Below are 26,263 nucleotides of genomic sequence, written 5' to 3'. Positions count from 1 at the left end.
TCAGAAAATGGAAGAATAAATGTGCTGGGTATCAACTTATTGCCTCTCAACTCTGAATTCATGCCTCTTTGCCTGCTCTACAAAAAAATGGATCTGAGTCTCTTTAAATATCTGTCCCACTGTTGAGCCTTTTCAGCACAGGGTGATGGCGAAACACTGCAGGAGGAGGGGGTTTTGCTTCCTGGCTCTGGTGGGCTCACTCAGCGGGCTCCTCCAGCAAGGGCTGCTTGTCTGGCACCAGGCTCCCGCGGTGCAGGTGGCTTTGCCAACACTGGGCTCCTGAGGCACACGCAGCTTCCCACGCACCCAGGTCTTGCGGTGTGGGTGGCTTCTCTGGGCCTCAGCTTCTGCAGTGCGGATGACTTTTCTAGCACCTAGCTCCTGCAGCACTAGTAGCTTCTCCAGCTCCAGGCTCCTGCAGTGTGTTGCAGTTGGCAGTTGCAGTTGGCAGCACACGGCACCGAGCAGTTGACCCTGGCACCCCTCGCAGATGATGTGTAGGGGGCTACCTCCAATGAGAAGCTTCCCCATGATCAGCTTTCTCTGGAACCCCCAAGGGCAGCTTGCCAGCAAGTTCCACCAGCGTGGCACCACAGTAACTCTTCTTCCATGCTCTGGGCCCTGGCTGGGTCCCTCAACAAGGTCTGGATTCATCGCTGGGAAGCAGGGGAGGCTCTTCCTTGGGTGCTCCATCACAGCCTGAGAGGCACCGGCTGTTCCTTTTGTCTGCTATTCCTTTATTCTTTAGCTTTCTCTTTACTTCTGCTAGCTAATCTCTTGTCACTTCCATCTTGCCAGAGCTAATAATTCTTTATGTTATGCTTTCCCTGTTCAAATTTGTATGTAGTTTCTCTCCCTGATCAGCCCCTGAATTATACAATAAGAAACAGGCTTTTAGTTCTGGGAACTTTCTAAAAACATAGAGGTAAAGGCCTCAGTTACCACACAGTCTAAAGTCTGTGCTTTTTTTCCTGAGTTCCTGTGGGAAGAAAGGTGAGGAAAAGGAAAGAGCCATATGTGCTGGAGTAAATGAGCCATTTCATGGAACACCAAAATCTGATCACCAGGTGAAAATGTATCATCTAAATAGAGCACAGAATAAAGAGTCAGATTCACAGAACACTAACAAATGTGGTAGACATCAAGAAAATGTTAAAGATGCACAGCAAAAGAAACAATCAAAAAAATGAAAAAGCAACCTACGTAAGGGGAGAAGATATTTGCAAGTCATGCATCTGAAGGAGTTAATATCTAAATTACATAAAGAACTCATACAACTCATTGGCACAAAATAAGCAAACCAATTAAAAAATGGGTAGAGGAACTGAATAGACAGTTTTCCAAAGAAGATGTCCAAATGGTCACTGAAAGTGAACTAATAAAAAGAATGGAATCAGCAAATTCAATCAGGAATAAAATCATCATAATCCAGGCATAAGAAAATATGGAGCTGGTTTTAGGTGATATTACTGGGAACTGGAGAGATGAACCGAGAACTGAAAATGATATTTGCAAAAATGGAAAAGCACTAGGAACTGTAGGGTGACTAATTAAAAAAAAAACGGCTGAAAGATTTAAGAAGCACTGACAGAATGTGAGAGAATTTGGAAGGTGGGAAGGTGATGTGTGAGATGATGATTCTAATTTCTAACGTACTGAGGGTCAAGAGAAACGTCTCATGGGAACTTTCTGGGTAGCTAAATCTAGTACTAAAGTACCAGTGAAAACCAGACTGGAGGTGTCAAAAGCAGAGTCATCAGAATTCAGTATGGATGAATCTTTGCATGTATATGAAGAAAAGATTGGTGAACAGCAGGGTCCCTAGGGGCAACCTCATGTATGGGGGTAAGGAAGAGGAGAAGGCTGGAAAAAAGGGTGAGTAATAAATTGGGTGCGAATCAATAAGAGACAGGAAATTCAAGTGAAACAAGACAAGGTCACTCATAAAAGGAAAACTCAAGGAGACCACAACAGGTCAATAATGAAAGGCTGAAACTAGGTACTGGAGAAATGCAAAATAAAAAATGAGATACCATTTTATACCCATTGTTGGCCAAAAAATGAGAAACTCTGGCTCTATTAATTGGTGGGCAGAAACTCTAGGAAAGCAAGAAGCTTTGTGCACCATGGTTAGTATAGATTCGTGCAGCCAATCTGAGAACAATATGGTGGTGCTCGGTCAAATTCAGGATAAAACTTTGCAATGATTAGGCAGATCCCCTCTTCTATAAACATTCCCAAGAAATTCTCACCTTCCAAAAGGGAATATTTTTGTAGAAATTTATCGTAAAGTTGTTTGTATTAGCTGGGAGTTTGTATTAGCAACAACCCTAGGTTCCACCACTGAGTGAATGGTTAAGTAAGATGTGGTACCAGCACACTGTGGAATACTATGCAGCCATTTGAAGGAATGAAGCCAGATGAACACACTGCAAAACGGACGGTCTCATGGATGAGTGAAAAAAAAGGAACAGAATTAAGACATGTGGTGCGATATAATTTACATATACTAAAAACACATACTCAGAAACCAGTATTTCAGGCTTTTAAAGAATACCACACAAATTCACAGATAAAACACAGTAGCTCAGTTGCCCCTGGGAGGAGGTATAAGGAATGAACATGTGGAATTGGAATAAAAGGGAAGAAATGTTAAAATACCTGAATGTACAAAAAGAATCTAAGATAAAGCGGGTGGGAGTGGAGTAGGAAGAATGAAAAGATCTTAGATAAGATAGGGTAGTATGCATGTGATCCAGGGTACAGAGACTAGAGACAGCTCTCTTGTCAAAAAGCCAAGCAATGAAGACAATGGCTATTTGCAAGGGTCGAACTTGGAGAAACTGCTTAGGTATCAAAGGAGCTTCTGTGAACTATCTCCAATAAACTACAGAAGTTTAGAACTTTCAGGGTGCCTGGGTGGCTCAGTCGGTTAAGCATCTGCTTTCGGCTCAGGACATGATCCCGGGGTCCTGGGATCGAGGCCCGCACTGAGCTCCTTGCTCAGCGGGGAGCCTGCTTCTCCATCTCCCTCTGCCTGCCGCTCCCCCCTGCTTGTGTGCTCTCGCGCGCGCGCGTGCGCGCGCGCTCTCTCTCAGTCAAATAGATAAATAAAATCTTAAAAAAAAAAAGAAGTTTAGAACTTTCAAGGCAGGTTATCTTCACAGCCTTTCAAAGGTATCAGCTTCTTCTAGAAAAAGTGAGATTTACTTCCATGTCCGCCATCTGCCTGAGTCAAACTCACTCACCTGAACAGCGCTGATGTGGGGTTTCCCCCTCCAATGTCCATGGCCCCTCTCCTTGCTCCAACTTGAAGATGACCTCTGGTTTGGGAACCTGGTACCCTGTTAACAGGAGATGGTACAGGATTGGGTCCAGCTGACTAGATTTCAGGGGACTTTCAATGACGTTTCCATTTGCTCTTCTGAAAAGTAATCACATTTCACTGGGAACAGAGTAATAATGATAGTGCCGAAAAGGGACTGAAGAATCTTGGACAAATCAAGGATGACACCATCGCACACTTAAGATGTTCCAGAACATCCAGCAGCTGAGAATGGAAATAGCCACACTCAGGCGCCTGGCAGACACACAGGCAGCTGGCTTACCCACTGAGCGCAAGTGGCTGTAATTCTCCAGCGTCACATCCCGGTAAAGGCGTCTCTGAGCAGGGTCCAAGTGCTGCCACTCCTCCCTGCTGAAGTCCACAGTCACATCCTCGAATGACACGGAGACCTGTAACAACACAGTCCTGTTCAAGGCGACATGGTCAGCACTGGGGGTTGGAAGGAAGACAAATAGGAAGTTGTTTTTAATGATGTTTTACCATAACATATCACATAGGGTTTTCACTCAATACCTGGTTTTGTATTTCATTTTGTGAGAGAAAAAAACTTACTGAAGTATCTTGACATTCATTGTGTATGTAGTACGTTCATTTGTTTATTCAGTCATTCTTCTGCAAAAATGAGGATTAAAATAGGCTTTCTTTAAGTCCTTTAGTTCATGTAACTACATATATTTACTGATTGATTATGTGCCAGGCCATGGCAATATAGAATTGAATAAAATAGAAATTGAATAAAAAGAAACACATAGAGGAAAAGGCGAAGTAATAGAGCCTTTAAAAACAATGCAGAAAATTCATTCCTGGGTTTTGGCACCAAAAAAAAAAAAAACAAACCATAGAAAAAAGATAATATAGATAAATACCTTCATGCTCTCAGATTAGGAAAATAATTCTCAAACAAGATGCAAAAAAACATTAACCATAAAGAAAAAGGTTGATGTCTGGCTACAATAAATTTTTAAACTTCTATTCATTTAAAAGACAGCATTATAAGAGAAGAAAAGGAAAGACACAGAATAGGAAGAGATACCTGCAACACATGGTACTGTCAAAGGGTTCATATCAAGAGGATGTAAAGAACTCTTACAAACCAATAAGAAGAAAGGAGACCACCAAGTAGAAAAGTGGGCAAAGCATTTGAACAGGCATTTTACAAAAGGGGAAATCCAAGGTTTCAATAAACACAAAAAGGGCTTAACCTTAGTAACCAGGGAATGCAAATTTAAACCACAAGGCTCAGTTGGTTGGGCGTCTGCCTTCGGCTCAGGTCATGATCCCAGGGTCCTAGGATCAAGCCCCTCATCAGGCTCCCTGCTCGGCGGGGAGCCTGCTTCCCGCTCTCCCACTCCCCCTGCTTGTACACACATACTCTCTCTCTCTCTGTGTCAAATAAATAAATAAAATAAAATCAATAAGCCACAGTGAGATACCACTATACAACCCCCAGAATGTCCTCAATGAAAAAGACTGATGGTACAATGTGTTGAGGAGAATATGGTGCAATGAGAACTCTCATATTGCTGATGGTGATCTAAATTGGTGCAACTATGTTGGAAAGCATTTTGTCTTTACTGGGTAATGTTAAAGCATGCATACACTAGGACACAGTGATTCCATTCATGGAAATATGCCCAATTAGAATATGTGTACATGTGCAAGAGGAGGCATGGCCAAGAATATTTATAGCAGCATTATCCAAAATGTGTGTAATATTTCATGATAAAAAGTTAAAAATTAATAGTAATTAAAATAAATCAGTGTTCAACATAATAGTAACAGTATCTGCTCTCTTTGCCAAAAATATTAAGAATATTCTCTGGGGTGCCTGGGTGGCTCAGTTGGTTTAATGACCGACTCTTGATTTTGGCTCAGGTCATGATCTTGGGGTGGTGAGGTCGAGCCCTGTGTCAGGCTCTGCACTCAGTGCAGTCTGCTTGAGAATCTCTCCCTCTCTCTCTGCCCTCCCCCCAACTCATGCTCTAAATAAATAAATAAATAAATAAATAAATAAATAAATAAATAAAATCTTTTTTAAAAAAGAATATTTTCTTAGTTGCTTTTATTTGCATAATCCCTAAGCCTATAACCCACCTACCCACCCACGAACTAACCATGACTGGTTTTCTAGTTAGCGAGATCTGGGGAGTTGAGGGAGAGAACCATGTGAATGTATTACGTATTCAGAAATTAAGCTAAAAATTACCAATGGGACCAAAATGGAATAGGCATAATTCTCTCTATTTCTCCTGCTAAGTACAGCTAAAACCCCTAGACATTATATATAAAACAAAGATAAGAACACTATGCCAATTGGAGAGAGGAAGGCAAACTTGCCATGATCCTCAGAACCTGAGGAATGTCACAGTGGTGATTTCCCCGCGTTTTCTTTTTGCCCCACATATCTTGGACTAGGTGCTAGAGAAACTGGCAACCTAGAATGCCAGCTGGCACAGCCAGAAACAGCCCCAGGAAAGCCTGCTTTCACTAGTTAAAGTACCAGGAAAAAGGCAACATAGCAAGAGAGAAAAACTTAAGGGCACCTGGGTGGCTCAGTCGGTTAAGCGTCTGCCTTCAGCTCAGGTCATGATCCCACGGTCCTGGGATTGAGTCCCGCATCCGGCTCCTTGCTCTGCAGGGAGCCTGCCTCTCTCTCTCTCTCTCCTCCCCGCTTGTACTCTCTCACTGTCTTTCCTTCTCTCTCTCAAATAAATAAATAAATAAAATCTTAAAAAGAGAGAGAGAGAAAAACTTAAATAATACTGCCCTGTTCCAGGCAAGCATCACAGAAAAAAAAAAACAACAACAAAAAAACCAAACTGTGCTCCTACTCCCATTCCCATCAGCAAAGGATGAATGGGGAGCCTAGAATTTCATCCCAGCCTGGGATGATGGTAATGAGACCCCTTGCCCACAGTGTCAATTTAGGCTGTGTGGGGATCTTGGACTTCCACCCCCACTCGATAAAAAGGTGTCCTCTGCCTTCCCACCAGGGTGGTGTCAGAGGTGGTGTGGTGGAAAGCCTGAAATTCTACCCCTGCCCAGTAGCAACAAGGTGCTTGTCCCCTTCTGGGTGTCAAAAGAGGTCAACTGGGGAACCTGAACTTTACCTCCACCTGGCAATAAGGAGCATTTTTCAGAATCCTCTTCAGAAAAAGAAGATTCTCATTTTCTAGCAGAACAGCGTCAGAGGAGGCCTGTTAAACACAAGATTTAAATAATATCTAGAGTCTCATAGTTCCCAAAATATCCAGGACATACTTGAAAATCAGGCTTCATGAGAAGAAGCAAAAAAATCTCAACTGGCACGAGAAAAGACAATCAAGAGACACCAACATTGAGATAACACAGATGTTAGAATTATGTGACAAGAATTTTAAAGCAGCTATCATAAAAATGTTTCAGTATACTTAAAAGAAATTTGAAAATAGAAAGCCTTAGCAAAGAAAGAAAAGATATGAAGACAAACTGAATGGAAATTTTAGAACTGACAAATACAATGACTGAAAATTTAAAACTCCACTGTGGGCTCAACAGCAGAATAAGAGAGGACAGAGGAAAGAATCAGAGACCTTGACAATGGAACCATGGAAATGATCTAATATGAACAGAAAGGAAAATTGGCTGGAAAAAAAAATGAGCAGAGCCTCAGGGACCTGTGAGACTATAATAGAAGATCTGGCATTTGTGTCATCAGAGTCCCAGAAGGAGAGGAGAAAACGTGTGGGGCTGAAAAAGTATTTGAAGAAATTGGCTGAAATTTTCTCTAATCTGGCAAAAATATCAACTTAGAGTTTCAAGAAGCTGAGCAAACCCCAAAAGGAAAAATCAAAAAAATCTACACCAAGACACATTATAATCAAACTTCAGAAAACTAAAGACAAAGAAAAAAAATCTTAAAATCAGCAAGAGAGAAACCACAACTTACCTATGGGGGGAAAACAATTAAAGTGACAGGAGATTTCTTATCAGAAACCATGGAGAAGAGATGAAAGTGGCACAACATTTTTCTTTTATTTTTTTTCAAAGATTTATTTATTTATTTTAGAGGGGGGACGGGCAGAGGGAGAGGGAGAGGGAGAGAGAATCCTCAAGCAGACTCCCCATTGAATGCAGAGCCTGATGCAGGGCTTGATCCCAGGACTCTGAGATCATGACCTGAGCCAAAATCAAGAGTCGGCTTCTTAACCAACTGAGCCACTGAGGTGCCCCGGCACAACATTTTTATTTTTATTTTTTATTTATTTTTTTTTTTTAAAAAGATTTTTATTTATTTATTTGACAGAGAGAGACACAGCGAGAGAGGGAACACAAGCAGGGGGAGCGGGAGAGGGAGAAGCAGGTTTCCCGCGGAGCAGGGAGCCCAATGCAGGGCTTGATCCCAGGACCCTGGGATCATGACCTGAGCCGAAGGCAGACGCTTAACGACTGAGCCACCCAGGTGCCCCCCGGCACAACATTTTTAAATGCTTGAAGAAAAGAACTGTCAACCCTGAATTCCATATCTGGCAAAACTATCTTTAAGAAATGAAGTGGTAACAGGCACCTGGGTGGCTCAGTTGGTTAAGTGTCTGACTCTTGATTTCGGCTCAGGTCATGAGATCAAGTCCTGCATTGGGCTCCATGCTGGGCATAGAGCCTGCTTAAAATTCTCTCTCTCCCTCTGCTCCACCCCCCATCCCCCCAAAAAGAAACGAAGTGGTAATGGCCAATAAATACATGAAAAGGTGCTTGGCATCATTAATAATCAGGGAAATACAAGTCAAAATGACAATGAGATACTACCTCATACCCACTAGGATGGCTAGAATCAAAAAGTCAGAAACAGCAAGTGTTGGTGAGGATGTGGAGAAATTGGAACTTTCATATGTTGCCAGGGGAGTGTAAAATGGTGCAGCTGCTTTGGGAAACAATCTGGCGGTTCCTCAAATGATTAAACATAGTTATCATTTGACCCAGCAATTCCATTCCTAGGTACATGCATCCGCAAGAGAAATGAAAATATATGGCCACATAAAAACATGTACACATATGTTGAGAGCAGCATTACTCATACTAGCTAAAAGGTGGAACCACCCCAGTGTACATCAGCTGATAAATGGATAAACAAAATGTGACACATCTATACAATGGAATATTATTCAGCCATAAAAAGGAATAAAATAACTGACACGTTACAACATGTACATGTACAACGTGCTACACTTTTTCCCTATCTGTATCTATGTACGATTTTACCCACCTATACGGACTGGCGACTTCCTACTTTATTCATCAGGTTATACATAATCTATTACTATCATTATTTATTTTGCTTCTCAAATTGTCCCAGATTTTCCCAGAGGGAGTTCCTTGAAACATTATGCTGAGTGGAAGAAGCCAGACACAAAGATCACAGATTATATAAGTCCATTCATGTGAACTCTCCAGAATAGTGAAGTCTATAGAGACAGAAAGTATATTAGTGGTTGCTTAGGTTTGGGGGAGGCAGGAAACAGAGGTGCGGTGGGGAGGAGTGATGGCTAAAGGAAATGGGGCTTCTTTTTGGGGTGATGAAAATGTTGTCAAATTGATTGTGATGGTTGCTCATATCCATAAATATAAAAACCAGTGAACTGAACACTTTAAATGGGTAAATTGTATGGTATGTAAGTTATATGTCAGTAAAGCTGTTACTAAGAAAGAAGAAATGAAAAGGAAATCAAGATATCCTCAGATGAAGGAAAACTAAGAAAATTTGTGGCCAGCAGACGTACCCTAAGTGAATGGCTAATGGAAGTTCTGTAAACAGAAAGGAGATAATAAGAGAAGGAATCTTGGAACATCAGGAAGAAAAAATGGAAAAAGCAAAAATATGAGTAAACACAAATTCCTTCTCCTCTTGGGTTTTCTAAATTACGTTTGAAGGTCAAAGCAAAAAGTATTACATTGTCTGTTGTGGATCTCCATGTATGTAGGGGAAATATTTAAGACAACTGTATTATAATATAACCTGGTGAGGGTAAAGGGATTTAAAGGCAGCTAAGTTTTCTATACTTCACTCTAACTGGTAAAATGTCAACACCAGTAGACTTATTTGGTGATGGAATAGTTCTGTATCTGTATTATTGCACAAGAATCGATACATGAATGGCAGAGAACTACACACACACTATAGCAATGTCAGTTTCCTGTTTGTGATATCGTACTCTAAGTGATGCAGGATGTAACCACTGGCAGAAACTGCATAAAGGGTTACATGAGACCTCTCTGTACCATCTTTGCAACTTCCAGTAAATCTATAATTATTTCAAAAATAAAAAGTTTTAACAAGCTACCAATATTATCCTCAGAAGGACTGGAGTAGTGGGCACACCAGAAAAGATCAGAATGCTATCAAAAAGAAGCATTCCTTTCTTCCCTCTCTATCTGCCTACCTACAAACCTCTCCACCTATTATATGGACTGGTGACTTCCTACTTTATTCAGTGGGTTATCATCTATTGCTATCATTATTTATTTTGCTACTCAAATTGTCCCAAGTTTGGCCAGAGGGAGTTCCTTCCAGGTGGCTCCTGTGTCCTTTCAACATGTCCCCATCTTTTGAGCACTTTATTACTTTCCAGTACAATGAGTTCTTCCAGGATCATTTTGTACTCTCTCTGCTCTAACCCTGGAATCAGTCATTTCTCCAAGAAGCTCTGGTTCCTATTAGTGACTAATGGCAAATCAAGGTGTGCTTATTGTGCCTGGAGTGTAATTGTACTTTCAGCAGTCAGAGCGAGGGGTGTTTTTCTTTACCGGAGAATGCCAACTAATCAATGTGGAAGAAATTATGGGATTAGAAAACGTCATTAGGAAAACAGCACAGTAATTAATTCTTACAGGCAAGAATCATCACTGGATGCTAAAATCGGTGACCAGGAGCATGAGAAATAGGATATTTACATAGCCTCAAAGTATCTCCCCCCAAAATAGTTATTAATTACACAGGGAAAGATAGTCACATTACAGAACTTGACAGATAACCATCTTAGTCATGGTGATCAAAGTTAATATTATCAATAAAGGCTAAATTGATATTGAATGCCTACTGACATGAAGCACTGAGAAGAACACAGCATTGTTTCTGTGATACTCCTGAGAAAAAAAGGAATAACCTAGATCTAATTATGAGGAAGCAAGAAGCAAACCAAGTTGAGAGACATTCTTCCAAATGGTCCGTGTCATGAAAGTCAAGGAAAGGCTGAGGCACTGTTCCAGATTAAAGGCTAAAGGGACATGACAAGTCAACGCAATACATGAACCTGGATTGGATCCTGGATCAGGGGAAAGTGCTATAAAGGACCTTCTTGTGACAACTGGGGAAACTGTATATTATACGGTATATATTAGATAATTAGATAATACATGGTATGTTAGTACCTTATCAATGTGAAATTTCCTCATTCTGAAGACTCTACTGTGGTTACAGAAGAGAATGTTCTTGTTCTTAAGAGATATGCATTGAAGTATTTAGGGGTAAATACTAAAAATAGTGTCTGCAAATTACTCTCAAATGGTTCAGAAAACAAGGTTTTAAATATAGCTGTGTGTATGCCCATATACATGCCCTTACAAACACACACGCAAACATCGAGAACAGAATGAAAGCAAATGTGGCAAAATGTTAACGGTTTATTTTGGATGAAGGGGGTACATAGTTCTTTGTGCTGTTTCTGTAACTTCTCTTTAATTTTAAAATTATTTCAAAGGAATCAAAAGTTAAAAAAAAAACCAAAAAACCAAAGTTTGAAACGCCTAGAAAATTTAGGTGAATATTTGTTTAGGCCTTGGGGTGGTTGAGGATTTCCTAAACCAGAGAGAAAATGCGCTGCGTATCAAAGAAAAGACGTAATGATTTGACTATGAGGAAATGAGGAAGCTTTATTCACCGAAAGCCCCTTTGGCCTCTGGGAGCCCTGGTCTCCCTCCCCTTGTTAGTGAATGTTCAGGGCCACCAAGCGTGCAGGGAACTCATAGTACCTTCTCCACCACCAGCAGCTCCTGGAGGCAGCTCCACAAGCACTGGGCCATGCCCAGCACTTCGCCACCCACCAGCTCTCCTGAGCACAGCCCCAAGGGTTGCTGAGAGGAGGACCTCCACTTGAGCCCCTAGCAACACACCTGACCTGTGCCCCCTTCATCACCCAAGGGCAGTCATCTAGGGGGAGGCCTGGGGTCAGGCTGGAGGGAAGCTCTCATTCTGCCTGCCCATCCTCCCGAGCAGCTTGCCAGCTACCCCAGGATAGACCGGCAGGTGTGTGGGTAACACAGTGGGGAGGAGCCTCAGGGGGCAGGACAGGAGTGGCTATTTCAACCAGTACGAAAGAATGAAAATATTCTATCATTTGACATTGTTAAACATTTTAACAACTCCAGTGGCCCAAGCTGGTGAACAAAAGACCACCCTCAATCAGTCTCTCCCTCCCTGGGAGTCACTAAGGCCCCATTTTCAGGGAAAGTGTACAAAGCCCATGACAGGCATTCTCAGCATGAACAGACACACAAGATGAATATATACAAAGTACACTGCCCACAGATGCCCCTCTTTGATCCCATTCCCCGCAAAAATAGAAGCTTTGGGAGGGGGATTTTGGTGCTAGAAATCTGGGTAAAAAGTTGCTAACAGAGACTCACCCAGATTCCAGCCTCACCTGCCACATAGGAAAAGGTTTGATTTCCTATCCCTTTTCTACCACGGAGGATGGCATGTGTGCCTACCACCACCAGGACCCCTACAAGGACTTCCTCATCCTAGGTGAGGATCCCCACTCCAGCTCCTCATGGCTCTCCAGCGACCCACATGGCTCTCCTGTCTCCCTCCCTTCAGGATCATCTGAGCCAGCATACTACGTGCTCTCATCCCCGGGACCGTGCTGGGCTGCCAGGATTGACCACTCACTGGCCCTCTGCTCTGGCCCATCCTGCAGCTGGCTCTGGGCTCAGTCCCCCCACTTCTGTGCTAGCCTCACTGTGATACGACCTTGCCCTTCTACATCCTGTCCCAGCCTAGCAGAAGGGCTTCAGTGGTGCTTACGAGGCTGTCTGCAAGTGTGCAGCGAGTTCTTGGCTCCCTGTGCCCTCACCAGAGGCCAAATACCCAGCCTTTCTGTATGCTTGCCCTTGGCTGGGGCTGCTCTGGTCTTTCCTGCTCCCTCTGGCTGTTCCCGGTTCCCTCTCACTGTTCTCTGTTCCGTACCCCTCCGCAGCTCCCTCTGGCTTTTCCCTGCTTCCCCTGCCCACTCCCGGCTCATACTTCTCTCTGCTGCTCCCTCTGCTGGTCCTTATTCCCTCTGCGTAGTCCCCATCGGACTTTTCCCTGGTCCCTCTGTTTACTGTTCCCTCTAAATGTTGCTTGCTCCTTTTGAGTGCCCCCTGGTCTCTTTCCGGATTGTCCCTGGCTTCCTCTAACTGTTCCAAGCCTCCTGTTTCTTCTTCCCTTTGACTGCTTGGACGGAGCCCTGGTGCCTCTGACTGTCCTGTGTTTCCTTTGACAGTTTCCCCTCTAGCTGATCCTTAGTCGGCGGCACCATTCTTCTGATTGTGCACTAGTCCATCTGGCTGTTCCCTGGTCCTGATGAGCTTTTCTTATTCTTTCTAGTTGACACAGACTGACTGCCCTTTGAGTCCCCTGACTGCTGTCCAGTCCCAATTCTTCCCTGTGCCTTGGGCAAACCTGGAATGCATTTCTAGTACACCCTCACTTGACACACCTGGTTTCTAGGGGGGTGGGGAGCAGCACACTTTGCGGAGAGCTGGTCGACCCAGCTCCTAGCCTAGGCTCTTGACCACCAAAGTCTACTAGTTCTGGGCACTCCACCATGATGCTTGATTTTGTACTTTCACCTTCTCTATCACTTACATCATGTCTGACTATCTGCTGGTTCCTCTGGTTGTTTCCTGCGTAGGGTGACCAACTGTCTCGTTTGCCAGGACATTCCCTATTTTAGCACTGAAGTCCCACATCCCAGGAAACCCCTGTCACCCTATTCCAGGGAACTCTGGTTGTTCCTCAGCCTCTCCCTGGCTTCTGCAACTGGCCCCTCCCTTTTTAAAAAAGATTTTATTTATTTATTTATTTGACAGAGAGAGAGAGAGAGTTAGCAAGAGCAGGAACACAAGCAAGGGGAGTGGGAGAGGGAGAAGCAGGCTTCCTGCTGAGCAGGGAGCTCGATCCCAGGACCCTGGGATCATGACCTGAGCCGAAAGCAGACGCTTAATGACTGAGCCACCCAGGCACCCCTGCAACTGGCCCTTAACCCCAGTGCCTGTTACATGGGGCCCTCTGGCTGCTAACTAGCTTCAGGAATGGATACTATGCCTTCCAGCTGTTCTCTAGTCCCTCTAGTTGTTCTCTGGTCAGCCAGGCTGCTCTCCAACACCAGATAAACTTTTTTTTTTATTTTTAAAAGATTTTTATTTATTTGACAGGGAGAGACACAGCGAGAGAGGGAATACAAGCAGGGGGAGTAGGAGAGGGAGAAGCAGGCTACCCGCGGAGCAGGGAGCCCGATGCGGGGCTCGATCCCAGGACCCTGGGACCATGACCTGAGCCGAAGGCAGTAACGACTGAGCCACCCAGGCGCCCCACCAGATAAACTTTTAATGCCCACTTTGTGGTTCCCTAGTTCTCTGGTTAGCCCCTGGGACCTCCAGTAGGCACTCTGTGCCCAGTACAGCTTTGTTGTTCCCTCTGGCTGTTCCCCAACCTCAGAGACTATTCCTTGTTCTGTGTGGGTCCTGATGTCCTCAGCTACTCCTCAGCCTGGGAGGCCTTTCTCCGTCTTTCCAACTATCCATGGGTCTGTCCCCTCCCCACCCCTCCACCTGTTTATAGCCTCAGCAGCTGGTCCCTGCTTTCTCTGGCTGCTATCCACTCCCTTCCCATTCTTTCTTATTTTTTTTTGTTCCCTGGTACCTCTATCTTTCCCTATCCCCTCAGACTCTCCCCTAAACCCTGGTGCCTTGTGAAGTTGCTTGTCCCACAGGCTTTTGCCCAGAACACCAAACCTATCTGCTTTTTCCATTTTGGCCAAATCTTCTGTTTTCTCATCCCTCTGGATGGTCCCTGCTCCCTCTGGCTGCTATCCGGTCCCTCTACCTTCTGGTCCCTTCTCCTATTTTGGGATCCCTCTCATTGTTCTTGGACCCACTGGCTTTTTCCTCTCTCCACTTCTCCAGTCCCTGATGACTACTTCTTGGTCTCTCTGCTGCCCCTGGCTTCTGGGCTTCTGTTTCCCATTTCCTCTGTTCCATTGCACTCTCATCCCGCCCCCTGGGCCCCTTGGCTATCCTCCATCTCCAGTAAGTGCACCATGGTTCCATCAGCTGTTCCTCATCCCTCTTTCTCTTACTGACCATTCTGCCTATTTTTCAGCCTCAGCCACTATTTCCTGGTCCCGCCAGCTGTTCCCTACCCCTGGGGACACTTTTTTTTTTTTTTTTTTTGGTTCTTCGGTATCTCTGCCCATTCCCTGCTCCCTGACATCTAATGAAAAAACCAAAAACCTGACAAATAAATAAGTGAATAAATAACATTCAACAGGGTCTTGGTCATTTTCATCTCTTCTTGCAAAGGGTCAGAGGTCTGTGGTTGGGAAGGAAGAGATGAGTGGAGAAATGTGCCCTTCAGAGCCCGGAATCTTTCATCTAGAAATTCCCACACACTGGCTGGGCAAGAAGCCACCTGCAGAAAGACTGGGGAGGACCACGTTTTTGTGGCCTCAAACTGTGGGTCTGTGATTGATATGATGGAGCAGAGCCTAAACACTTCCAGAGGTGGAAGGGCACTATGGTTAGGCAGCAATTCATTTACCATTCAGTGCCTTTATACCTTTGACCCAAACATAATTTCAGTGACTTGGGCAAAAAGACTTAAGTGCAGGAATTTTACCACAGCAGTGTTAATCCCAAGAGAAAACCTGAAACACCCTAAATGCACATACAGTGGATTGGTTAAATTAATTCAAGTTTATCCAAAGGACATAATGCTGTGCGTTATGTGTATATGAAGAAAAAATATTTAATGCCTAGAAAATCATGTTAAGCTGTCAAATTAAAAAGGAGGCAACCAAATACTGTCATTCCATTTTTAAACTTGAGCTATAGAATGTATATGTGTATGGTATGTATGCACACCCACAGCCCCACACATATACCCACATACATGCACACTTGTGCATACAAAGAAAAAATCAACTGAAAGGAAATATACCTAAATGTTAACAATGGTTAACTTTGGGTAATGCTGAAATTACAAGTAATGTTTTATTCTCTTCTGTTTGTTTACCTGCATTCTCTAACATTTTATTGTGAAATAATGAAGTAATAAAAATCAAAATAATTTTTTAAAGTTAATATTATCCTAATGACCATGTGACCCTGAGCCCCTGTGACAATGAAGCCTGCCCCAGAGGTGACAGCGTTCACAGGAAGGTTTGAAGAAGGGAGCTGTCAGGCAGGGTCTGGCTCTCTCATCGTCTTCCCCTATTTACAGATTCTCAAGGGGAATTTTTATTTATTTTTCTTTTTATTTTTTAAGGATTTTATTTATTTATTTGAGAAAGAGAGAGAAAGAACACGAGTGGGGGGGGGGGCAGAGGGAGAGGGAGAAGCAGGCTCGGGGCTCTATCCAAGGACCTGGAGATCATGACTTGAGCTGAAGGCAGACACCCAATAGACTGAGCCACCCAGGTGCTCAAAAGGAACTTTTAGGGGGCAACTTGGTCTTGGCTGTGGTGTGGTGAGGGTGGAGGACACATTCAGGAGACCTGGTTCCAGTCCAATGCTATTACTCACAATCCAAGAGGCCTGGGCAAGTCATGTCCCTTCTCAGGCCATTTTATCACCTTTGAAAGGAGGAGGAAGAACTAGAAGGACCTTGGAGACTGTTGTTGCCCTATTACCCTGCCATCCTCTCAGTTCCAGAGAAAAGGGATTTTTCTGCCCTAGATCAGGATAGAGGAGGAAGCAGCAAATCCCCAGAGACAAGGGGGAAAGGAAGCTGGGGGCAGGGGGTGATCCACTGAGCATCTGCAAAGAGCCAATGGAGAGTGCAGGGCCTATGCTGGGGGTCGGGGGTAGCGTCTCCCTGGCTAGGACTCCAGATGTGGGGTGACCCTCCCATCCCACCTTTCCTCCATCACACGTCCACTGAAACACACAGGGCTCTGGATGTGGGACATCAGCCACGTGGTACTCACACAGCAGGAGGATGGTGACCTGGGAGCCTGGAATCTGCCACTTCTGTGACCCACCTGCCCCTCCCCTGAGGCCCTGGTGACAGGTCAGGGCTGTCTCCTCACTGAGCGAATTCCTGCCCCTGGAGTCCTTTCCCTCCTCACCTCACACAAGCTGCCACGTCCCTCTGCAGCCAGGACCGAGGACCACTGGGGAGAACTCTGGTTAGCTGGCATGTTTCTGCTGGGCCTCAGCTCCCGGGCTCTCTTGCTGATGACTCTGCTCTTCCCAGGAGCTCGAAGCCAGCCGGGCAACTGGGGACTCAATCAGGGCTGCTGGGGCCGGGAGGTAGGTCCTGCAGCCTCCGCTTCGGGGTCTGGCCCAGGGGCTCCACAGAGACTCCAAGAAACCCTGGAGAGCCAGTGTGCACGTGGTCAGTCACCATTCACCCCACAAAATGCTTCCTGGGGGCACCAAGGAGGCAGCTCTCTGTGCTGGATACTGTGAAAAAGAGAAGTTCAGTAAAACCAACACCAAATGTTAGTGTATAATGTGAAAAAAATACTCATAAGACTTGGTATAAAATGAATGAGGGTTTGAAGTCCAGATCTTCTACTTTCTAGCTAGAGTCTGGGGGAAGTCACTTTAGTCTGAGTTTCTTCATCTTAAAACTGAGGATGAAAACACCTGTCTCAAAAAAAAAAAAAAAAAGAAAGAAAAGAAAACACCTGTCTCATAGGGTTGTTAGAATTAAATGATATATGATGCCTCCAAAGCACTCATTCCTACTTGGCACCTGGAACATTGATATTAAATATTGCTATTATTACAAGGTGCAAGGCAGGTACCTCATTTAATTTTCAAACTCATCCTGTGAACTAGGTATTCCATTAGTATTATTCCCATTTATCATCAGATAGAGATGTTCAGAGATATTAAGGAATTTGCCCCAAGATCACTCAGATTAGGGGGAAGGACAGGGACTCAAACCCAGGTATGCCTGGCTCCAAGGTACATTTTCTTAACTACTATGCCATATGGTATTCTGTATATGGCAGGTCACAAAAAACATTATTTCCATTTCCTTGCTGCCCTTAAAGTGCTCTGGCTAGGGGTGATCATGCCACATGTGCATAAACTGAGCTTCTGCATAATTCAGTGTATGTTCTGGGCAACTTAGAGAGCTCACCTTCTTCTGCCATAGATGAAAACATAAACTCATTGCCTCCCTCCCCCAACTCCCATCTGGGCACTGAAAACCAGCATGTCTGTACAGGCTCCTAAATCAGTAACCCACACTGCTTGACAAAACCGTGTCCCAGATGGTACCATCAACTGGCTTCCACAGGCTCCCCAAATAATCACCAACACCCTCAATACACCCTCAATAGAAAACCAACCACTGATCCACTCAATGCCCTTTGGGGGCCAAACCTGACCTCCTATAGGACCCCATAACTCACAGCCCACATATAGAACTAGTGACTCCCATAAAACCTTCAATAATAGTCCATCACATACTAACTCACACAGCCCTGCATTTACCGATATCCACAGGTCTCAATCAATGACTCGCACAGGGCCACCAAAATTGACTCCCAAAAACTTATAATCCCAGGCTTGCAAGCAATCATTTGCCACCTCAGTGTTCCAATCAATAACTCTCGTGGGCTAGTCAATGACTTCAGACACTGACATCTCCAACTCTTATAAAACCTCAAGAATTTCCCAAGACTGTACCTCACTGCCCCAGTGTGAATCATAGCTATAGGCTTTAGATCTAATCCTTTTGGACCCTACCTCATTGATCCTTCCCCACAGAAATCCCCCCAATCCTTGACTCCCAGAAGAACCAAATCAACCCCAAACCTGATGTGGCATTGAATTTAGAGGACAAAAAGGAAACCTACAACACTTCCAGGCAGAAACAACATGTTATTTAAAATGGAAAGGGCTCACAATGGCACTAGACTTTTTGTTTGCAACGATAGGAATCATATTAGAAGAAAATATCTACAAATTACTGAGAGAAAGGAGCTGATATCCGAGAATTTTAAAGCCATCCTAGCTTGATACTATTCTTCTGTCAGAGGAAAAGACAATTTTAGCCATAAAAGCATTTATAACATTAAATGCCACCATTCCTAGCTCAGGAGAATACTCAAGGGAATAGTCTAAGCAATTATAAATTGCATAGTAACAGAAACCTCAAAAATCAGAGGAAAGCGGTCTTGAGAAATGATTCTTGTAATATATAGTTATAGCTGAATAAAGAAAAATAACATAACTAGGCATATGGAATAAAGAAGATTATTACTGGGGCGCCTGGGTGGCTCAGTCGTTGAGCGTCTGCCTTCGGCTCAGGTCGTGATCCCAGGGTCCTGGGATCGAGCCCCGCATCGGGCTCCCTGCTCGGCGGGAAGCCTGCTTCTCCCTCTCACACTCCCCTTGCTTGTGTTCCCTCTCTTGCTGCCTCTCTCTCTGTCAAATAAATAAATAAAATCTTTAAAAAAAAAAAAAAAGAAGATTATTACTAAGTGGAAAATTTAAAATACCCTGGAAAATCTACTGAGTGAAATGAGGAGAAGGCAAATTATGCACCTCTATTCCTAGATCCAAATACGATTACAACATTATTGGATCTAGTAATAGAGAAAATATAGACAATTATATTTCTAAGGAAGGTGAAGGCAACTACTAGCAGAAATTGATAAATATAATCAAAATCCCAAACTATCAGAATTCCAAGATAATAAGAACCCAGAGGGGAATGAGAAATGTGACCAAACGAGCAAAAATAGGAAAAGGGAAAGAGTGGAAATATCAACCAAGTAAAATAAATAGTAAACATAAAATAATAGAAGGCACAAAATTTAGTATAATTCAACTAAATTGAATGAGCTGAATCCTGCCATAAAAGATAAAGACAATGGGATTGGTTCACAAAAACAATACACAGGTGCCACATATCTAAAACAAAAAGACAAAGATGTGAAATGAAGCATTGGACAGAAACATGCCATGCTATTTATCATTCTTTCTGTTATGGTTGGCACTCGTTGTGTCTTAGTTAGGAAAACCTTGCCTACCTCAGGGTCATAAAGATGTTTAATGTTTTCTTCTAAATTTGTATTGTTCTATCTTTTATGTTTAGATTTATAGCCTTCTTGGGAAGGATTTTCGTGTGTGGTATGTGTTAGGGTCAAGATTCATTTCTTCCAGGGCGCCTGGGTGACTCAGTCAGTTAAGCATCTGCCTTTGGCTCAGGTCATGATCCTGGGGTCCTGGGATCAAGCCCCAGGCCAAGTTGAGCTCCCTGCTCAGAGGGGAGTCTACTTCTCCCTCTCCCCCTCCCCCTCCCCCTGCTTGTGCATGCTCTCTCTCTGTCAAATAAATAAATAAAATCTTTGTTTAAAAAAAGTTTCATTTCTTCCATATGGATATCAAGGTGATCCAGCATGGCTTATTGAAAAGACTATCCTTTCTCCACTGCTCTGCAGTGTTGCTTTGCAACCGTCTATGTGGAGGTTCATTCCTGGACTCTGGGTTTTGATTGGTCTATTTGTCTATTTGTGGACCACTACTATAGTGTCTTAATTAATGTGCTTCATATCAAGTTTTGATATCTGGTAGAATAAAAGGTTATTAAATTGGACCACACTAAAATTAAAGACCTTGGCTCATCAGAAGACAAAATTAAGAGTGAAAAGGCAAGGGACGCCTGGGTGGCTCAGTTGGTGAAGTGTCTGCCTTCGGCTCAGGTCATGATCCCAGGGTCCTGGGATCGAGTCCCACACCAGGCTCCTTGCTCAGCGGGGAGCTTGCTTCTCCCTCTGCTGCTCCCCCTGCTTGTGCTTTTCCCCTCTCTCTCCCCCTCTGATAAATAAATAAAATCTTTAAAAAAAAAAGAGTGAAAAGGCAAATCCCACAGTGGGAGAAGATGACTGTAATACTGGTATCTGACAAACAACTCATATCTCAAATATATCAAGAATTCTTAGAAATCAATAGGAGCAATAGGAAAAGAGAGAAGGGAACAGGCACTTCCCAAAGAAGATATGCCAAGTGGCAAATATGCATAGGACAAGATGCTCAACTTCATTAGTCAGCAAGGAAATATAAATTAAACTACAATCAGATACTCCTTCCTACCCACCAGAAATGGCTAAAAATGGAAAAGATGGAAAATAACCAAGAGAGTTGGTGAGGCTATGAACAATGGAAACTCATAAATTGTTTTTGAGGAGCATACAATAGTACAAACACTTTGTAAAACTGTTTGGTGTTATCTATGAAAGCTGAAAACATGCAATAGCCTGTGACCCAGCTCTTCTACTCCTAGGAATATACTCAGGAGAAATGTGAACATACGTTGACTGAAAGACTAGTAAGATGATGTTCAGAGTGGCTTTATTCAAAACTGAAAATTATGCAGATGCCCATCAACTTCAGAATGGATAAACAAGTTGTCCTGTATTCATACAAGGAAGTACTATACAGTAACAAGAATGAACAAATTACTACGCACAACAGGCATGAATCTCATCTCATGAATATTACATTGGCCAATGAAGCCAGACCCAAAAGAGCAATGAATCAATACTGTATGATTATGTTTATATAAATTTCAAAAACATGTAAAACTAATCTAAGCTGTTAGAAGTCAGGCTGTTGGTACCCCTTGGGAGGAGGTTAGTGATTGGAAAGGAACACAAGGGGGTATTTCTTGGGTGCTAGTGATGTTCTATTTCTAAATCTAGGTGGTGGTTGTGCATGTTCACTCAGTCTGTTAAAAAATCATCAAGCTAAATGCATAATCTGTGCAGTTTCTTACATTATGTCATAATTAAAGATTTTAAAAATATACAATATACCAGGCAAATGTAAGAAAATGAAAGCATATCTAGAAATAAATTATTGAGTGGAAATTAAGTCCAAAGTGCTCAATAGATTAACAAAGGGGTCCATTTTTAATAATAAAATATACAATAAAAAGTACATAAACCTTTGCATAAATCTTTAGGGCCATTCAATATATACAAATAAAACCAGCACAAATGCATGAAACCACATGAAATCTTCAAAATCATAATTATGGAGACTTCCTCTTCTGGAGATGGAGTAGATATTAGTTTACCTATTCTTTCTGCTAAATAACAACTAAAAAGTGTGGACATTATATATAAAACATAGGAAGAGGGGCGCCTGGGTGGATCAGTCAGTTAAGCACCTGCCTTCGGCTCAGGTCATGATCTCAGGATCCTGAGATCGAGTCCTGCATCAGGCTCCCTGCTCAGTGGGGAGTCTGCTTCTCCCTCTGCCACTCCCCCTGCCTTGTGCTCTCTCTCTTGCTCACTCTCTCTCTCTCTCAGATAGGTAAATAAAATCTTAAAAAAAAAACAACATAGGAAGATTCTGAAAGGTGGAGTGAGGAGGGCAGATTGGCTAGGGATCCTGAGACCCCAAAAATGACATGGCAGTGAGTTCTCTGTGTTTTCTTTGAGCCTCATATATCCTAGACTTGGTGCTGGAGAAGCCAGCAACCTAGAAAGGCCAATGGTGCAGACAAAAACTGCCCCCAATAAAAGCCTGTTCTCTCTAGTCAAAGGACCAGGCAAGAGGCAGTCTACCAAGACAGAAAACTTTCAATGATGGTTCTACTCAGGCCAAACACCACAAAAACACTGGGGTCCCACCACCATTACTAACAGCAAAGGCCAGGGGGAGAGCCTAGACTTCCACCCTTGACAAACTATAAGAAGGTACCCTCAACCCCTCACCCTGCCCCCTGCCTCTCATCCCTTGCCCCCTGCCCAGGTGGTATCAGAGAAAGTCCATTAGGGTGCTGGAGCTTTCTTCCTTGTTGGGCAGTAACACCTGCCTCTTCCTCGCCCACCCTTTGGTGACAGTGGAGACAATGTGGGGAGTCTGGGCTTCCATCCTCACCCAGAGATAACAAAGTGTCCTTCCTCCTCTCCACTGAGTGATGTCAGAGGAGGGCTACTGGCGCTCCTACCAGGGCTCAGCAGTAACAAGGGCACTTCTGCCAACAGTGTCAATGGACATCAAATGGGAAGCAGTGACAAGGCACCTATCTCCCTCCCAGTCAGGGTGGTATCAGCAGAGGCCTAGTGAGAAGCATGAACTCCTACCCCCACTAGGCAATAAAAAGGAGCCCACCCCGGGGCACCTGGGTAGCTCAGCCGGTTAAGTATCTGGCTCTTGATTTCAGCTCAGGTCATGATCTCAGGGTTGTGGGATCGAACCCCATGACAGGCTCCAAGATGGGTGTGGAGCCTGCTTAAGATTCTCTCTCTCCCTCTCCCTCAGCTCCTCCCCCCGCCATTAAAAAAAAAGGAGCCCCCCCCCCCCCCAAGAGGCCAAGTGGAGAACCTGGACTTCCATCCCTACCTAGCAGTCATGAATGAGGTGACATCTCCCTTTACCAAACGGAGCTCTGTCAAGGGAGGCCTGTTAAAACACTAGAGTTAAATAAAGTCCAGACCCTCTTAATATAATACCCAAATATCCTGAAAATAATGAAAAATTAGATGTCATACCAAGAACCAGGAAAATCTCAACTCAAATGAGAAAAGACACTGAGCAGATCCCAACACTGAAATAACACAGATGTTGGAATTATCTGACAAGGATTTTATTTTTTTAAATATAATTTTATTTTATTTTATTTTAAAGATTTATTTATTTATTTGAGGGGGGGAAGGGCAGAGGGAGAGGGAGAGAGAATCCCAAGCAGACTCCCCGCCAAATGCGGAGCTCAATCACACGAGCCCGAAATCATGACCCCAGCCAAAATCAAGAGTCTGATGCCCAACCGACTGAGCCACCCAGGTGCCCCATCTGACAAGGATTTTAGAGCAGCCATCATAAACATGCTTCATTGGGCAATTATGAAAAATGCTTAACACAAATGAGACAACAGAAAATCTCAGCAAAGAAATATAGGCATACCTCATTTTATTGTGTTTCCCAGATAGTGAAGTTTTTACAAATTAAAGGTTCATGGCAACTCTGTCAAGTAAGTCTATCAGCGCCATTTTTCCAATAGCATCTGCTCACTTCATGTCTCTGTGCCACATTTTGGTAATCCTTGTAATATTTCAAACTTTTTCATTAATATTATATTTATTATGGTGACCTGTGGTCAGTGATCTTTGATGTTACTATTGTAATTCTTTTGGGATGCCACAAACCACATCCATATAACCAGCCACAACAATCCCTTAAACCGAAGCCTAATCCAGATCAAGGCCCTAATTCTCTTCAGTTCTCTGAAGGCTGAGAGAGGTGAGGAAGCTACAGAAGAAAAGTTTGAAGCTAGCAGAGGTTGGTTCACAAATTTTTAAAAAAAGATTTTATTTATTCATTTGAGAGAGAAACAGAGAGAGAGAGAGAGAGCACGAGCGGGGGAGGAGACAGAGGGAGAAGCAGACTCCCCACTGAGCAGGGAGTCCGATGCAGGCCCGATCCCAGGACCCTGGGATCATGACCTGAGCCGAAGGCAGACACTTAACCGACTGAGCCACCCAGGCGCCCTGTTGGTTCATGAATTTTAAGGAAAGAAGCCATCTTTATAACATAAAAGTGTGAAGTGAAGCTGCAAGTGCTGGTATGGAAGCTGCAGCAAATTTTCCAGAAGATTCAGCTAAGATAATTAATGAAGGTGGTTACACTAACCATCAGAATTTCAATGTAGACAAAACAGCCTTCTATTGGAAGAAAATGCCACTATGACTAGAAGGAAATAGCACAACATTTTTTAAGTGCTGAAAGAAAAGAACTGTTAGCCTAGAATCCTATACCCATAGAAAATATCCTTCAGGAATCAAAGAGCTGTCAAGACATTTTCAGATGAAGGAAACTAAGAATTTGTTACCAGAAGACCTACCATAAAAGAATGGCTATAGGAATTTCTCTAACCAGAAAGGCAATGATAAAAGAAGGAATCTTGGAACATCAGTAAGGAAGAAAGAACATGGGAAAAGCAAAACTATAGGTAAATATAATATGCCTTCCTTCTCTTCAGTTTTCTAAATTATGTTTGACAGTTGAAGTGAAAATTATAACACCATCTAATGTGGTGCTCAATGCATGTAAAGGAAATATTTAAGACAATTATATTATAAACAGGGGAGGATAAAGGGACATGAGGTAAGTAAGGTTTCCACACTTCCCTGGAAGTGGTAAAATGATGCCAGTGGACTCTGATAAGTTGTGTATATATTACATGATACATAGAATATCCGGCTTAAAAGCTATATAAGGAGATGCCCCTGAAAACACTAGATTATCAAACGGAATTCTTTAAAATGTCCAAATACCCCAAAGAATGGCAAGGAGAGAGAAAGAGAGAGGGAGAGAGAGGGAGAGAAAGAGCAAGAGAAACAAAAACAGAGAGAACAAACAGAAAACACAAAATATGACAGACTTAAACCTTAGCATTTAAATAATTACATAAAGTGTAAATGGTATAAATGCACCAGCTGTAGGCAGAAATTAGCAGGTTCTATTTCAAAAATCATGACCCAGCTATATACTGTCTACAAGAAATGTGTTTCAAATATAATGATATATGTAGGTTGAAAGTAAACAGATGGAAAAGATATATCATGCAAACATTGATTAAAAGGAAGCAGAAATGGATTTATTAATATTGGATAGAGTAGACTTCAGAGTAAAGAAAATTACCAGGGACAGACAGGGACATTACATAATGATAAAAGGGTCAGTCCACCAAGAAGACATAGCAATTTTAAATGTGTATATGCACCATGCAATAGAATTGCAAAATATATGAAGAAAGTCTTGATAAAACTGAAAGGAGAAATAGGCAAAATCACAATTATAGTTGGAGACTTCAATACCTTTCCTTCAGCAACTGAAAGAACAATCAGACAGAAAATCAACAAGGTTATAAAAGAATTCATGAACATCGTTAGCCAACAGGATCTATGCAACGTTTATAGAACTTTCCATGCAACAGTAACAGAATACACATTCTTTTTAAGTGCCCACAGAAAATATGTCACATAGACCATATCCTAGACCATATAACCAATCTCAGCAAATGTAAAAGGATTAAAATCATACGTAGTATGTTCTCTGACCACAATGGAATGAAACTAGTAATCAAAACAAAGAGGTAACAGGAAAATCCCCAAACACTTAGAAACTAAGCAACATACTTCTTCTTTTTTTTTTTTTTAAAGATTTTATTTATTTATTTGACAGAGAGAGACACGGCAAGAGAGGGAACACAAGCAGAGGGAGAGGGAGAAGCAGGTTTCCTGCCGAGCAGGGAGCCTGATGCGGGGCTCCATCCCAGGACCCTGGGATCATGACCTGAGCTGAAGGCAGACGCTTAACGACTGAGCCACCCAGGCGCCCCTAAGCAACATACTTCTAAATAATCCATAGCTCAAAGAGGAAGTCTCAAGGGAAATTAAAAAAATACACTGAACTGAATAAAAATTAAAATACAACATATCAAAATTTGTAGGATACAGTCTCAGGCTTATAATCCTTTAACCCCCCCTTGACCACATAAGAATGGACCTTGGGCCTGGAACACTTCCTTACCAAGAGACAAAGAGCCCACACAGCCTGTGTTGGGCTATTGCCTTGTGTGGGAATATCTTTCCCTATGTTGAACTCAGTGTGTGCTATTTTGTTCTGCAGAAGTTTGTACATCAATGG

General features: G+C 43.0%; 1 protein-coding gene across 3 annotated transcripts in view; it reads right to left on the bottom strand.

Moving 5' to 3' along the window:
• The window catches only part of ZNF41 (zinc finger protein 41), a 39,932-nt gene that overhangs the window by 3,569 nt on the left and 10,100 nt on the right, over window positions 1-26,263 (bottom strand). For all 3 annotated transcript variants that reach the window (XM_081809353.1, XM_031026845.2, XM_081809354.1), the window contains exons 2-4: window positions 16,711-17,047; window positions 3,609-3,735; window positions 3,249-3,344 (exon numbers count right to left, since the gene is read on the bottom strand). In XM_081809353.1, the coding sequence (XP_081665479.1) occupies window positions 3,249-3,344; window positions 3,609-3,735; window positions 16,711-16,782 (295 nt within the window). In that variant the 5' untranslated portion in view covers window positions 16,783-17,047. The remainder of the gene's footprint in view (window positions 1-3,248; window positions 3,345-3,608; window positions 3,736-16,710; window positions 17,048-26,263) is intronic.

The sequence above is a fragment of the Leptonychotes weddellii genome, chromosome X, assembly GCF_054177405.1.
Source record: "Leptonychotes weddellii isolate Sample4059 chromosome X, ASM5417740v2, whole genome shotgun sequence".
NCBI classification, from domain to species: Eukaryota; Metazoa; Chordata; class Mammalia; order Carnivora; family Phocidae; genus Leptonychotes; species Leptonychotes weddellii.
The sequence above is the reverse complement of the archived record's forward strand: the minus strand, read 5'-3'. Positions and strand labels throughout refer to the sequence as shown.